The 15,993-nt window shown below is 44.5% G+C and overlaps 1 protein-coding gene across 3 annotated transcripts in view; it reads right to left on the minus strand.

Annotated features, from left to right (window-relative positions):
* Window positions 1-15,993, minus strand: part of CACNB2 (calcium voltage-gated channel auxiliary subunit beta 2) — a 363,806-nt gene that overhangs the window by 115,826 nt on the left and 231,987 nt on the right. For 2 of the 3 annotated variants that reach the window (XM_040434490.1, XM_040434493.1), the window contains one exon: window positions 8,468-8,587. In XM_040434490.1, coding sequence (XP_040290424.1) covers window positions 8,468-8,587 — 120 coding nt within the window. Of the gene's footprint in view, window positions 1-8,467; window positions 8,588-9,690; window positions 10,167-15,993 lie in introns of those variants that run through there. The other variant, XM_040434491.1, reaches the window with a different exon arrangement.

Here is a 15,993-nt window from a genome sequence, read left to right on the forward strand (position 1 = left end):
GCAACAGGGGCACCCACCATCAGGGTGTTATTATGTTGATAGGGGTAGAAAGGGCCACTATAGGGATAGCTTCCCTTGCCCCTACCCTACTAGTCACATTATTTAGGACCTTACACAAACTAAAACTTTGTTTGCAATTACCTATGGGCCCTCTGTTTTTTGTCATTTGTCTTTGGTCATCTCATCTCATATTGATCTTTTTGATATGTTTATCTAATTAAAATCTAAGTTTTATATTCCGTGCTTTGGGTGATCTGGTCATGTGATGGACACACGGGAGCGCGGCTCGTTACAATTACAATACAGTGTAGCCTGTGTGTCCATCACATGACCAGATCAAACTTTCATCGACTGGAACTAATCTGTGGAAATGTCTATTGAATGACAGCGGAGAAATTAATACAGAAACTATATCGGAAAACTGAATAATTTCCATTATACAAAGAAAAACATTTATTTGCTGAAACCAGAATGCCCCTTTAATTATGGATTTGGGTGATTTTTCTGAATCCTAGGCAACCTTTTTTTTTATTAGGAATTTATAATCTATCCACAGGGCATATGTTTTACCCCAGACCTGGGGGTACTACCATTGTAAATAGTGATCTATATATATAAAAAAGGACGTATATATGTGTATATCCATTTCAACGAAACTTGGTATACACATCCCTTGCTACCTGGAAAGAAATCGTGTGGGGGTCTCAGCTCTCTAGGATGTACTGTTCCTGAGATATTCCCAAAAAATTACCTGCATTATCCAATACAAGCCTGCAAGTCTTTCTCTTCATTTCCCAACTGCCATACACACGGTCACATGTCCCTTATCAGCCAATAGAAGCTCGCAGGCCCTTAGTTTCCACATACACACAGTTTTACTCCAGGTTTCCATAACAACCCAGTCAACCCAAGTCACACGACACATAGGGCACAACTGCACTGCTACATGCATCCATCTTGGATGGATTTTTTTGCGACAGTCGTGTCACAGTCGCAACATGTTGCATGTCGCAGTGCGACACCATAGCCTATACTTATAAAAATTGTTGAGACAAAATGTTGCACAACACATGTTGTCATGTGGCCCTAGCCTTAAAGGGGTAGGGCCCTGTGAAGGTCACTGTTAAAGGGGCGGGCACCGTGTAGGTCACTGTTAAAAGGTCACTCTTAAAGGGGCAGGCACTGTGGAGGTCACTGTTAAAGGGGCGGGCAGTGTGGAGGTCACTGTTAAAGGGGCGGGCAGTGTGGAGGTCACTTAAAGGGGCGGGCACTGTGGAGGTCACAGTTAAAGGGGCAGGCACTGTGGAGGTCACTGTTAAAGGGGCGGGCACTGTGGAGGTCACTGTTAAAGGGACAGACACTGTGGAGGTCACTGAGAAAGGGATGGACACTGTGGAGGTCACTGTTAAAGGGACGGGCACTGGGGAGGTCACTGTTAAAGGGGCAGGCCACTGTGGAGGTCACTGTTAAAGGGGTGGGAACTGTGGAGGTCACTGTTAAAGAGGTGGGCACTGTAGAGGTCACTGTTAAAGGGGCGGGCACTGTGGAGGTCACTGTTAAAGGGGCAGGCACTGTGGAGATCACTGTTAAAGGGGCAGGCACTGTGGAGGTCATCTGTAAAGGGGGGGCACTGTGGAGGTCATTGTTAAAGGGGCGTGCACTGTGGTGGTCACTTTTAAAGGGGTGGACACTGTGGAGGTTACTGTTAAAGGGGTGGACACTGTGGAGGTCACTTAAAGAGGCGGACACTGTGGAGGTCACTGTTAAAGGGGCAGGGACTGTGGAGGTCACTGTTAAAGGAGCGGGCACTGTGGAGGTCACTGTTAAAGGGGCGGGCTGCTGTGAAGGTCGAAGTCAAGGGCATGGGCTGCTGTGGAGGTCCCATTTTAAGAAGGCTGGGCACTGTGGGGGGGGGTCAGTGTTAAGGGGTGGCAGGCTGTGGTGTTCACTGTTATAGTGGATACTGTCGATATCTTTTAACGACGCACACAAACATTAAGTGAAATAGATTTAATATACCCATGTGAAGCCGGGTCCTTCTGCTAGTTGTATTATATAACGATATGTATATTGTATGTTATGGCCGTTATTACCAGTTAAAGGGGTATTCTGCTTGGTAGAAATGATCCCCTATCCCCTGCAGAACCTCTGAAATTAACGGAGTGGACATGCGTGCGGCCGCTCCTTTCACTTTTATGTACTGTACTTGGCTATCTCCAGAACTCCTTTAGAAATAAAAGGAGCTGCCATGCTCCATTCAAATTCTAACAACCAGAATACCCCTTCAAGGATGTGGATAGCAAAAGGTTGGCTAGGAACAGGGCTAAGTATCCTGTTGCTCCCCTCTTGTTAGGAGTAGGCTGGTCCTGCTTCCTGCCAGGAGGTGGAGTTTCAGAGCAACCTAAGAGAGGAGAGGAAGCACACCCCTGAGCTCCTGCTCCTAAAAAGGGTCTTCCAGAAAGATCAAAGCTATACAGTGTCAAGTAAATCTTTGAGAAGACAGACAGCAGAGTAAACCGCTACAACCAGCATTTGAAGACACTGCTTTAAGGTGAGGGACTACGGCTAAGACACCCATCACCCAGGATATTACTAGGCCAGTACAACACAAGTGCTAAATCACAGCCAACCAACCTGCCTCCATCATCCTTACTGGTGCGAGAGAACTTCACTTGGAAAATGCTGCTAATGAATGTATCTGAAGTTACATTTTACACTTAGTAAAAGAGAATAAAATATCCGTTTATTTTTGGCCTTCAAAATTGCATTTCCATCCCCAGGGAGCAACGGTCTGAGGGAGTACACCATGACCCACCACGTCATCAGGGCCACTACCACTCCAACCCTCTACACTGGCTCCTAAGGCGATCACAGCACATAAATGTCTGATAGATGTGAGTGCCACCTCTGGGACTCTCACACCCATCCTCCCAGCTGCCGCGTCCAGGCGTGGAATGAATGTCTGAGGCTCTCTCTGTTCACTTCAATAGGAGTTATGTAAACAGATGAGGGATCTAAGGTGAGAACACCCCTCTAAAAGCAACCATCTATACAGTTAGAAGGTCACAGGGCCGCACTGATAATTGCTATGGCAGCAGATGGTTTCCAGGCGCTGTACAGGGTATGGCGGTAGATGCCACCTCATGACGGTAGGCTCTCCGCCCTGCCGTGCCCCTCAGTCAGCATCTGTGTTCGTTTTGCAGAATGTCTCTGCTACCTAAAGTGAAGACATTTCAGGCACAGACAGGGGAAATAAAAAAGGCCTTGGCTTTGATGTGATTTCTTGAGCTTCTACTGTGACAGCCATGCCAGAGGTAATAAATATTCTATAAAGTCTGTCCGCGTACTGCAGCCGGGATCTCCAAGCTCCATTCCCATAGCAACACTGAGCTAGATTTACTGGTATAGGAATAAATATACTGGCGCCGCCACAATGTCTTCATATTTCCAGATCCAGGCCCTTACCAGCTGCCTCCAGATACCACTTATCGGACCACCTTCTACTAGCCGATACCTAGGAATCGTACCTAGGAAGGGACCAGCGCTCTAGGCCGCGGCCTGCACCGACTGTCCATGATGTTTCCAGAACGCTCCTTGGGGCCCAATAGAAGGAACATTTATTAGACCGTCGACAAGACTGGCAATTCTTCTAGAATGGGATGGTAGACCTCAAAGTGTCATTGGGCCAATCTCAACCAATGCAAAAACATATCAGGCCGTCCTCATGCTGTGTGTGTCTGGAGATAGGACCTCATTGATCTTTCAGCGACACCCATTCGTGTGCCTTTTTTTTGGACTCTATGGAATAGCATAGTAGACTACCGTATTCTATACAGAGGCATGCCTTAAAAAATGTATATTGTAGGATATCGATTTGATTCTAGCACCCTTCAAGTGACATCCAGCATGCCAATGTGTGGCTGAACGCACGTTCTGTCGACAGCTGTTCCTTCTGATGCCCCCCATACACAGGCATACTTGGCTGAGATCAGCATGTGTTCTTAATGGAGAGGGGGGGGGGGGAGGGTGTAAGCTGCTACCAGATACCTCTGATGGTGTTCTATATCCCTTGAAAAGATTGGTCATGTTGAAGTCCAACTGCCTGATCCTTCATCCAATATCTGAAGGGTCACCCTCATACAAATTAGATAGGCGGCCAGTCCCGCTGAAATCAAGCGCTTGGCCAGCTATATTCTGTGTCATTACGTGTCAGAAAGGGGTCAGTCCATGACGTAACCATCAGACAATAACTATGCATTCATCATAGTAAAAATCCCTTTGATTCAAATGGGAAACTCCTGGTCAATTTTTGCTTAAAAGGATTTTCCAAGATTTTAATACTGATGACCTATCCCCCGGGTAGGTCATCAGTATCTCATTGGTGGAGGTCTGACCCCTGGGACTCCCGCGGATCAGCTGTTTGAGAAGGCACCGGTGCTCCTGTGAGTGCCGTGGCCTTCTCTCTGCTCACTAAGCACAGCGCCGTACATTGTATAGTGGCCGTACTTGGTATTGCAGCTCAGCCCCATTCACTTCTATAGGGCTGAGCTGCTCCTAGGCCATGTGACCAATGAATGTGACGTCACTGGCCTAGAAAAATTCTGCGAGAAGGCAGTGGCGCTCACAGGAGCATCGGTGCCTTCTCAAACAGTTGATCACCGGGGGTCCTGGGTGTCGGACCACCACCGATACAGATACTAATGACCTATCCAGAGAATAGGTCATCAGTATCAAAGTCTCAGAAAACACCTTTAAAGGAAATGTGTCGAAAATTTTTACCTGCCAGTTAAAACACATCTCCTTTTTTCTAATCTGTTTTTATTTTCTGATTGCAGGTTTTTTTTTATTTTAATTCCTGAACATGATGATGGGGGCGGCCATCTTGCCTGAGCTGTTCTTAACAGCATTTAGAAAGCATAAAAAAAATTTGCTTTACGGCAGCCACATGGGCCATAGACACAATGGTCAGGAGGGGACCTCAGTGACTTCTATGGGAGAGTTTTCTAGACATGCTCTGTGACCTGTGCAGAGGTCATTGTACAGGGAGGGGAGTAGATAAGATGTGACAATTATCTATACACAGAGGTGATATCATTAAAGGCAGGTTTAGATGACAGATAAGCAGATAACTGCAGTAAAGTGATCTGTACAGACCAAGAAGTGGCGCTTATTATAAGGCTTAGTGGCCAGTGTGAAAATGGTAAGATTTATGTTTTTTGTTTAAATATAGGTAGTGACATGGGAAATTAAAAATAACATCATTAAAAATTCTTTAAAGGGCTTCTGTCACCCCCCTACAGTCATTTTTCATTTTTTGGCTACTTAAAATCCTTATACTGCGATTTATCAATCTATAATGTTCTTACTAATTTTCGTTCTGTAGTTTCTTAAAAAAACAGACTTTTATAATATGTAAATTACCTCTCTACCAGCAAGTAGGGCGGCTACTTGCTGGTAGCAGCCGCTTCCTCCTATCATAATGATGCCCCCTCCTCATGTTGATTGACAGGGCCAGCGAGCGCTCTCGTCCTCTGGCAGGCCCTGTCTGCGTTTTAAATCTCGCACCTGCGCCGTACCGGTCTTCATTCGGCGCAGGCGCACTGATAAGAGGACGCTCGCTCGGCCGCTCCTTCCTCAGTGTGCCTGCGCCGGGTGTAGATGTGACGTCATCGGCGCAGGCGCATTGAGGAAGGAGCGGCCGAGCGAGCGCCCTCCTCTCAGTGCGCCTGCGCCGACTGAAGACCGGTACGGCGCAGGTGCGAGATTTAAAACGCAGACAGGGCCTGCCAGAGGACGAGAGCGCTCGCTGGCCCTGTCAATCAACATGAGGAGGGGGCGTCTTTATGAAAGGAGGATGCGGCTGCTACCAGCAAGTAACCGCCCTACTTGCTGGAAAAGGGGTAATTTACATATTATAAAAGTCCGTTTTTTGAAGAAACTACTGAACGAAAAAGAGTAAGAGCATTATATATTGATAAATCGCAGTATAAGGATTTTAAGTAGCCAAAAAATAAAAAATGACTGTAGGGGGGTGACAGAAGCCCTTTAAATATATGTTAAACATAAAAACGTGATTTAAGCAATAGGTCATTTTCTGATGACACATTCCCGTTAAAGTACTCGTTCTCTGCAATGCGGTTCCTGTCCTGCTGCCGCTGCTTGTTTGCAGGCAGCGGCGGTGTCGCGCCAGTATATGGCACATGAGTGCTGCAGCCAATCACTCCCCTCAGTGGTCTACTACTAACAGCGAATGGCTGCAGCGGTTAAGCAATTCTTGGGCTCATCTTGGATTTTTTATTATCTCAAATAACAGCTTTAATTCTAGTGATCAAGAAAACTTTTAACCATTTTTAAAAAAAAATACATTTTCAGAACAGATTTTTTTTGGTCACCACAAATCACAATCAGATCGGTAAAATGTTCTCCCCATCTGTAATTATAACTACAAGATCCGACCACCAGCGCGATATATCGGGGTTAACTGCAATCGCAATGGAATTATTTGATTCCGAGAGAGGTTAGGCTTTCTATGGCTATTTGCCACCACCAGAAAATGTCTAAAAATTGCACATGTTGTGATAAGAAGCGTCCATACACAGAAAAGGAAAGTCGCCCGAACTCGCCAAATTCGGCAGACTATCTAATGTGTATGTAATCCACCGACGGCAGATGTTAGGAAAAAGTTCCAGGCACACTGGCTTTTTTAGTGTCAAATTCTTTGTTCCCACAGGGGCTACGCCGCTGGAAGAGGTGTCTGGCATCGACCTAAACCTCTTTTCCCCAAGCTGAGTGTGCATGTAAATGGGGGACACGGGAGAAAGAGCTGCCTGCCCAAATGAGCATCTGGCCGAGAGCTCTCTAAGGCTACCTTCACATCTGCATTTTTAAATCCGGCAGGCTAGATACTGCCGTAAAAACGGGATCCGTCCGGTTTCTGGCATGAGGGTCAGGTTTCAGACGAATAAAAACCAGTGCATGTACCAATTTCTGTCTAGTCAACACCTGGCAGGATCTCCATCGGATCCCATTGTAGTCAAAAAGGCGTGTAGGGGCAGGGTGTTCCTCTGCCACAGGGATCTGCAACCTTTGGCACTCCTGCCGTTGTGAAACTACAACTCCCAGCATACATACTTTTACTCGACTGTTCTTGTAACTCCCATATAAGCGAAAGGAGGATTCTGGGAGTTGTAGTTTAAAAACGCAGATGCGAAAGTAGCTCAAGGTGTATGGCCTAAATAAGACTTTACTCACCCAACGTCCCCCATTTAAAGGACATCTGTCAGCAGGTTTGTACCTATGACACTGGCTGACCTGTTCCATGTGCACTTGGCAGCTGAAGACATCTGGTTGGTCCCATGTCCATATGTGCCCGCATTGCTGAGAAAAGCGATGTTTTAATATATGCAAATCAGTCTCTAGAGGCTTAGCTCTTTCTGCAACTACTGCGCCCTCTCCACTTTGATTGACAGGGCCAGGCCAAACATGATCACACCTGGTCCTGTCAATCAGAGTGGAATAGGCGCAGCAGTAGCAGAGAGAGAAGAGCCTCAAAGTGTAACGGCAACGCCCCCGTTGCTCCTAGAGGCTCATTTGCATATATTAAAACTTTGTTTTTCTCATATGAACATGGGACCAGTACAGACGCCTTCAGCTGCCAAGCGCACGTGTAACAGGTCAGCCAGTGTCATAGGTACAAAACTGCTGACAGATGCCCTTTAATGGGTCGCAGGAGGAGACGGCTTTTTAGGTATGATCATACATATGGATGCTATTTGAATTTGTGTGGGCCACAATAGGATATACATGTGAAACGAGCATATGCACTTTGCCCTTTATTTCGGTCCTAACATAACATGCATGTATATCTAGGTAGATCAGTTGTCCAGCAATATGTTTCCACTTAGCCATGAGCCTGTATTCCCTGCTAGGGCACTGTTCGCCTTGTATGTGTTTGTATCACCAACCATTTTAATATTGTGATTTTAATTGTCATGAAATAATAAAGATATATTTTCGTTATTTTCTACTCGGACTTGCTTTCATTGGTGTGACAGATGCCCTTTAAGTCAATGGAGTCTGTCAGGTGATGTTGGTGACGGATCCATCACAGCTTGAGTTCCGTTCCCTGCTCCTATGATGATACAGAGATGTGAACAGTGTCTAATACATGCTATGTAAAATAAAGGACTGGGGGGCGAGCCAATAGCAAGCACCAGAAGCATCACAGACAAATAGAGGCTATGGGTAGGTGGAGACATTGAAAGCACCTCCAACTTTTTAAGAACATTAATGTTGAATTTTCTCTTAAGATGTCACCTAGACCCCATTATCATTGCTTCCAGGTAAAGTTACAAAGCGACCCGTTCCCTCCCGGTGCTTTATTCTGCCATCATGTCAGCCGGCTATTATGTTCCAGTTCTGTAATGCACCGGCAGACGTGCTGATAACAATATGTCAGATGCTGTACCTTGGCTTTCTCCAGCTGTGCCTGGGCCTGACGCTCTGCCTCTCTCCGCACGGCCTCCCTGTCTTCTTCCAGAGAGACATCAGAATCAGATGGACGGCTGGTATAGGAGTCCGCCGAACCCTGCAGAGAAGAAGAGAAATATTATAATAGTTGTGCAGCGATGATGACGGCCAGTCTTGTGTAGACCACCATTGTGAGCTTAATAATACGGAAGAAGCATTGGAGCGGCTTGTTGGGTTCCCTCATTAGACGAGCTGTTTTGACTATTGATCATCAAGCGTGTAATCTCGCCGAAGAGAGATCTCTATTCTCCCTGTCACCCGGCTCATTCGGGAATCTGATTTCTGGTCAAAACAGACGAGGAACACATGCTATTAAGCAAACAGTTAAAGAGGCAAGCAGTCAACAAATGTGTTGCGTTGGCTGAGAAGCTCATCTATGTCAGTCAGTGCCTACCAAGGCTTTCATCTGTCCCCCCCCCCCCCCCATACACAGTTCAGTACACTTTATTAAAGGATTTGTCTATATTAGACACCTCTCTCATGATTACGGGTCATGGTCTGATTTTTCTGTGGAACCAGTGACCATTGGGTGCCCAATGGCCATCCATTGACTTCTATAGCTAAGGTTCTCCAGTCCAGAGTTGCTATGGCTTTGGGCTATGGCTAACTAGGACTGCTCTTGGGCAGAGGACCCTCCTTCGTTAGTATGCCCTAACAGAGTAGACACCCCTTTTAAATACGATATATTTGCATGGGCTCGATACTATCTATCAGCATTCCAACCTAGTGATTATTTCCAAAGCACCATCATATGCCACGGGGCTGTACGAGGGCAACACAGAAAAGTCGGAGAGATGTCCTGGACATTGAGATGTTCTGCAGCTTACAAACGTGTCGTGCAATTATTAGGGTCAATCATTCACATGTAAATATCATATCAGTACGAGAACGTAGGCAGAGGACCTTCTCTATAAAAGCCACCTAAGATATCTTAAGTCAAACCTCTTCCTACAGATCATTAACCATTTCAAGTTGCCTATATTGCCATCAACCATCACCCGCCTTCCATCATATAATTCCATACAATATTACCAGACACGAGATCACCCTGCTCCAGACATCGGTGGTTATCTAATATACTACAGAGCTATATATAGCAGCCGGTCGTAATAGCCACATCACCACTTCTCCTCCAGGTAGATTAATATAGAAGGAGCTTACACAAACATCAGGGTTCTTCAGTCGTCCTCCTTTGGTTCTTTTTAAGAGTCTAATCCAGGAGGCCTTCATTAGCCAGACCGGTTAATTATTGTGCCCGGTGGAGGCACCCCGTGCAGATCCTTCCCAAACAAGTGCACGGATTATCCTGAAGATCAGCACTGCCTTCCCTATCCATCTTTCCTTTGTAAGCTCCAGGAACGACCACACACACACAGGGCAACTTCAGCAGAAGTAAAGGGTTAGAGGTCGTGCTTCCTTCTCATTCCAATCACAGGTGTTCATTCATTCATTAAGGAACCCATTTAAAAGAAGAAGAAGAAGAAGAAGAAGAAGAACAAGTCCAAATATGTCTCCTTGTCATCATGGTTGAGAAGATGCTGAACAGAAGGCATCCCTGCTGCCCGTGCCAGGTGACTGCTAAGCACAGAGAAGGAGTCTACATTGCTCCCAGAGAATGGAAGCCTTGCAGAAATGAAATCCTGGGCAAAATGTATTCAGTGACATTTGCAAGTGCAAAGTTCAATCAATCTCTTTAGGGATCTGGTTGGGGGACGGAGTCTCGCCTCTCTGAGCATGCTCGGTATCCTGTCCTTACGCAGTTGCTCACATCACACAGGGCTGCTAGTCTTTGTCAGATTGCTTTTCTGCATCTCAAGGGTACACAGCCTGAAAATAGCAAGAAGCTGCTGGCAGGACGGAGCAGCTGATCATCTGCATCACACGGAATAGACCTGTACTTGCCGTGTGCACAGAGACATAGACACAGGCTGTGAACGCTACAGGGGGCTGCGTCATCTATAGTGGGCTTAATATAGATTCAGGGACCGGTGAAGGCTCCGAACTTTCTTTTATGGTGCAATTGTTTCATTTTTAGCCTGACGGACAAAACATTTATCTATTTATTATTTTCATATCTATCTATTTATTTCTCTAATATCTATATTTCATTCATTCTATCTATAATATTTATCTATTAATCTATCTTCTATCTATCTATAATATTTATCCATATTTCATTATATCTATTTCTCTAATATCTATCTATCTGTCATCTATTATCTATCTATCTCATATCTATCTATCTATCTATCTATCTATCTGTCATCTAATTATCTATCTATCTATCTCTTATCTATCTATCATCTATCTAATATCCATCCATCCATCCATCTAATATCCATCTATCTATCTATCTATCTATCTATCTATCTATCTATCTATCTATCTATCTAATATCCATCTATCTATCTATCTATCTATCTATCTATCTATCTATCACATTTAGTACTTAGTATAATACAATGTAACAATGTTAGTTATATTAACCTTAGGGTGCATTCACACAACTGTAATTCTGGGTCCACAATTTTGCGGAACGGGTGCAGATCCATTCATTTCATTTCCGCAAAGAAATATACTGTAGAGCATGCCCTATTCTTGTCTACAATTGCGGACAAGAGCAGGCATTCTCTATATAGTGCAAAATGGTGAAAGCACCCGGCCGGTATCCATGTTTTGCAGTCGTGTGAATGCGCCCTAAGTCAGATTGATACATCTATGACCAGCTTTAGGTTGGGGTCACACGTTGTGAATGCACCATGGCCAAGGAGCACCCACGATACGGTTGGATCTGCTCTGGCCTAGACTGGTTCTCAAACTGCTATTTAGCTGCAGACCATTCACAGTGAAGCTGCATTTCCACCTACAGTCGGTCTGAGGGCCGGTACACTGGGACGGTTTTGGCCACATCATGGGTGCTCCTTGGTCCTGAGGCACCCGCAATGTTTGGACTTAGCCTTGGACACATACTGTACTTTACAATGTGTTGAGCATATTCACTAAAAGTACAAATACGCCGAATAAGAGCCAAAAACACCATCTCAGATGTCACGGCACACAATTCATTTTTACTTGAGCGCAAAAAGCTAAGTCATGGAAACCAAATATCGGCATGTGTGATAGGGAGGAAGCTTTATATCAGCGCTTCCTTTAAGAACACAGTAAAAGACCCCCATACACTTGTCGCCACCGCCAAATGTCTCAAGACAAGCACCTGCATCCTCGTTCTGGAATATGGCCAATAGCTGGGAAATCAATCAAATGACCTCTAAACCCCCTGTGCGCTCCCCTGACATTAAATGCACAGCACTCATTCGCCTCTGCTGCACCGATTAGCAATGGAGATGAAACCGGCCAATGTGAGCCAGCTGTCAAATACTAAGAGAAAGCCATAGTAATGCCTCACTGCCGCGTCCATAGGCCAGCAATATATCAGTAAGTAATGTGAAATATGGTAAGGTCAGAGCTCAGTGCCATAGAGTGATCTCCTCGTGAGATAATTTACCTATGGTACGCTAAAGACACTAAATACAGTAACATTCCTTTCATTTGGATCATATAGCACGTGTGTCTACCACAATGTGGACATTCACAAGGCTGACCCATGATAGTAAGATTAACATTTTATTTCAGGCTGTTTTCTCGAAGATACTCTGACCAAAATCTGATGCAGACAATCCCTTCTCTAAAGATAGATGATCACCGGGGGCCCGGCTCCTGGAGACCTCGGCATTTAGCCAGAAAGGCTGACCATGTACTAAATGAATGATCCAGGTCTGCCCGAGTGCAGGCCAACCTTAGCAGTTCCTCTCTCTGGCTCATACAGGGGTCTCTACGACATCCATCTATGGGGACACTTCTTACTGGCACATTATTGGGGGGCACTATGGGGGCACTTCTTACTGGCATATTATTGGAGATCATCTACTGAGGGCACAAAGAAGGAGTACTTTATAAGGGGGGCTCTGTATAGGGGCATTTTATACTGGGACACATTATGGGGGGTACTATGGGAAAGGCGGGAGAGGAGCACTATGGGGGCATCTACAGGGGGCACTAAGAAGGGGTATTTTATACTGGCAAATTATGGAGGACACTGAGGGCATCTACTGGGGCACTATGTAGGGGCATTTTATACTGGTATATTATAGGGGGCACTATGAGGAAGGGGGGAGAGGAGCACTATGGGGGCATTTACTGGGGGCACTATATAGGGGTATTTTATACTGGCACATTATGGGGGCACTATGAGGAAGGGGGGAGAGGAGCACTATGGGGGCATCTACAGGGGGCACTAAGAAGGGGTATTTTATACTGGCAAATTATGGGGGACACTGAGGGCATCTACTGGGGCACTATATAGGGGCATTTTATACTGGTATATTATGGGGGGCACTATGAGGAAGGGGGAGAGGAGTACTATGGGGGAATTTACTGGGGGCACTATATAGGGGTATTTTATACTGGCACATTATGGGGGCACGATGGGGAAGGGGGAGAGGAGCACTGTGGGGGTATTGACTGGGGCATTATATTGGGGTATTTTATACTGGCACACATTATAGGTGCACTATGGGGACATTAAAAGGGGGTATTTTTACATTGGCACACATTAGGGGGCATTTTTTTACTATCAAATTTTAAGGAGAATTATTACTACTGGGGGGCATTATGATGGGCTTGATTACTACTGGGGGACTATAGGGAACATGATTACTAGTATGGGCACTATGGGAACGATAATACTTCTGGGGCACAGTGGGGACATGTTGGGGGCACTGTAGGAGCACTATTACTACCATGTGTGCGCTAGCAGAGAATTATTACTATTGGTGGGACATTGGGGAGCACCCTGGCACAGTATCAGCTTAGCACAGTTATAGTTGGCAGACGTTATGTTTACACTATTAGTATCAGGGACACTATTTGCTGGGCGCAGTTATTTTAGGGCACTGTGTGCCAATAATTATTGAAGGGCACTATCTGTATGGTACTAGTATTATCAGGGGGGTTATCTGTTTCTGCAGTATAGTATTGGGGAGCACACTGGCACAGTATTGGGGGTGGTAGGATGATTTGTCCAGAAGATGGGAGGATGATGGAAAAGTAGTAAACTAAGATTTTGTTTGCCAAACTTCAGACGAGAAATGGCTGAAAAATGGTGGTCTGGTCTGAAGGTCTGAAAGGAGATGATGAGGAAAGAGAACGTCTACATCAGAGGAGATACAGTAAAGACCAAAAGTTTGGACACACCTTCTCATTCAAAGAGTTTTCTTTATTTTCATGACTATGAAAATTGTAGATTCACACTGAAGGCATCAAAACTATGAATTAACACATGTGGAATTATATACATAACAAACAAGTGTGAAACAACTGAAAATATGTCATATTCTAGGTTCTTCAAAGTAGCCACCTTTTGCTTTGATTACTGCTTTGCACACTCTTGGCATTCTCTTGATGAGCTTCAAGAGGTAGTCCCCTGAAATGGTCTTCACTTCACAGGTGTGCCCTGTCAGGTTTAATAATTGGGATTTCTTGCCTTATAAATGGGGTTGGGACCATCAGTTGCGTTGAGGAGAAGTCAGGTGGATACACAGCTGATAGTCCTACTGAATAGACTGTTAGAATTTGTATTATGGCAAGAAAAAAGCAGCTAAGTAAAGAAAAACGAGTGGCCATCATTACTTTAACCCCTTAAGGACACAGCCTTTTTACACCTTAGGACCAGGCCATTTTTTGCAAATCTGACCAGAGTCCCTTTAAGTGCTGATAACTTTAAAACGCTTTGACTTATCCAGGCCGTTCTGAGATTGTTTTTTCGTCACATATTGTACTTCATGACACTGGTAAAATGAAGTCAAAAAAATTTTTTTTTTTGCACCAAAAAATACCTATTTTAACAAAAATTTGGAAAAATTTGCAAATTTCAAAGTATCAGTTTCTCTACTTCTGTAATACATAGTAATACCCCCAAAAATTGTGATGACTTTACATTCCCCATATGTCTACTTCATGTTTGAATTGTTTTGGGAATGATATTTTATTTTTTGGGGATGTTATAAGGCTTAGAAGTTTGGAAGCAAATCTTGAAATTTTTCAGAAATTTACAAAAACTACATTTTTAGGGACCAGTTCAGGTCTCAAGTCACTTTGCGAGGCTTACATAATAGAAACCACCCAAAAATGACCCCATCTAAGAAACTACACCCCTCAAGGTATTCAAAACTGATTTTGCATACGTTGTTAACCCTTTAGGTGTTGCACAAGAGTTATTGGCAAATGGGGAGGAAATTTGAGAATTTCATTTTTTTGTCTAATTTTTCATTTTAACCCATTTTTTCCACTAACAAATCAAGGGTTAACAGCCAAACAAGACTGTATCTTTATTGCCCTGACTCTGCCGTTTACAGAAATACCCAATATGTGACCGTAAACTACTGTACGGCCACACAGCGGGGCGTAGAGGGAAAGGTGCGCCGTATGGTTTTTGGAAGGCTGATTTTTATGGACTGGTTTTTTGACACCATGTTCCATTTGAAGCCCCCTGATGCACCCCTAGAGTAGAAACTCCCTAAAAGTGACCCCATCTAAGAAACTACACCCCTCAAGGTATTCAAAACTGATTTTACATACATCGTTAACCCTTTAGGTGTTGCACAAGAGTTATTGGCAAATGGCGATGAAATTTGAGAATTTCATTTTTTTGCCTAATTTTCCATTTTAACCCATTTTTTCCATAACAAAGCAAGGGTTAACAGCCAAACAAGACTGTATCTTTATTGCCCTGACTCTGCTGTTTACAGAAACACCCCATATGTGGCCGTAAACTACTGTACGGCCACACAGCGGGGCGTAGAGTGAAAGGTGCGCCATTTGGTTTTTGGAGGGCTGATTTTGCTGGACTGTTTTTTTACACCATGTCCCATTTGAAGCCCCCCTGATGCACCCCTAGAGCAGAAACTCCATAAAAGTGACCCCATCTAAGAAACTACACCCCTCAAGGTATTCAAAACTGATTTTACAAACTTTGTTAACCCTTTAGGTGTTGCACAAGATTTAATGGAAAATAGAGATACAATTTTAAAATTTCACTTTTTTGGCAGATTTTCCATTTTAATATTTTTTTTCCAGTTACAAAGCAAGGGTTAACAGCCAAACAAAACTCATTATTTATGGCCCTGATTCTGTAGTTTACAGAAACACCCCATATGTGGTCGTAAACTGCTGTACGGGCACACGGCAGGGCGCAGAAGGAAAGGAATGCCATACGGTTTTTGGAAGGCAGATTTTGCTGGACAGTTTTTTTTTTACACCATGTCCCATTTGAAGCCCCCCTGATGCACCCCTAGAGTAGAAACTCCAAAAAAGTGACCCCATTTTGGAAACTACGGGATAGGGTGGCAGTTTTGTTGGTACTAGTTTAGGGTACATATGATTTTTGGTTGCTCTATATTACACTTT

Source organism: Bufo bufo, chromosome 5 (assembly GCF_905171765.1).
Source record: "Bufo bufo chromosome 5, aBufBuf1.1, whole genome shotgun sequence".
Lineage (NCBI taxonomy): Eukaryota > Metazoa > Chordata > Amphibia > Anura > Bufonidae > Bufo > Bufo bufo.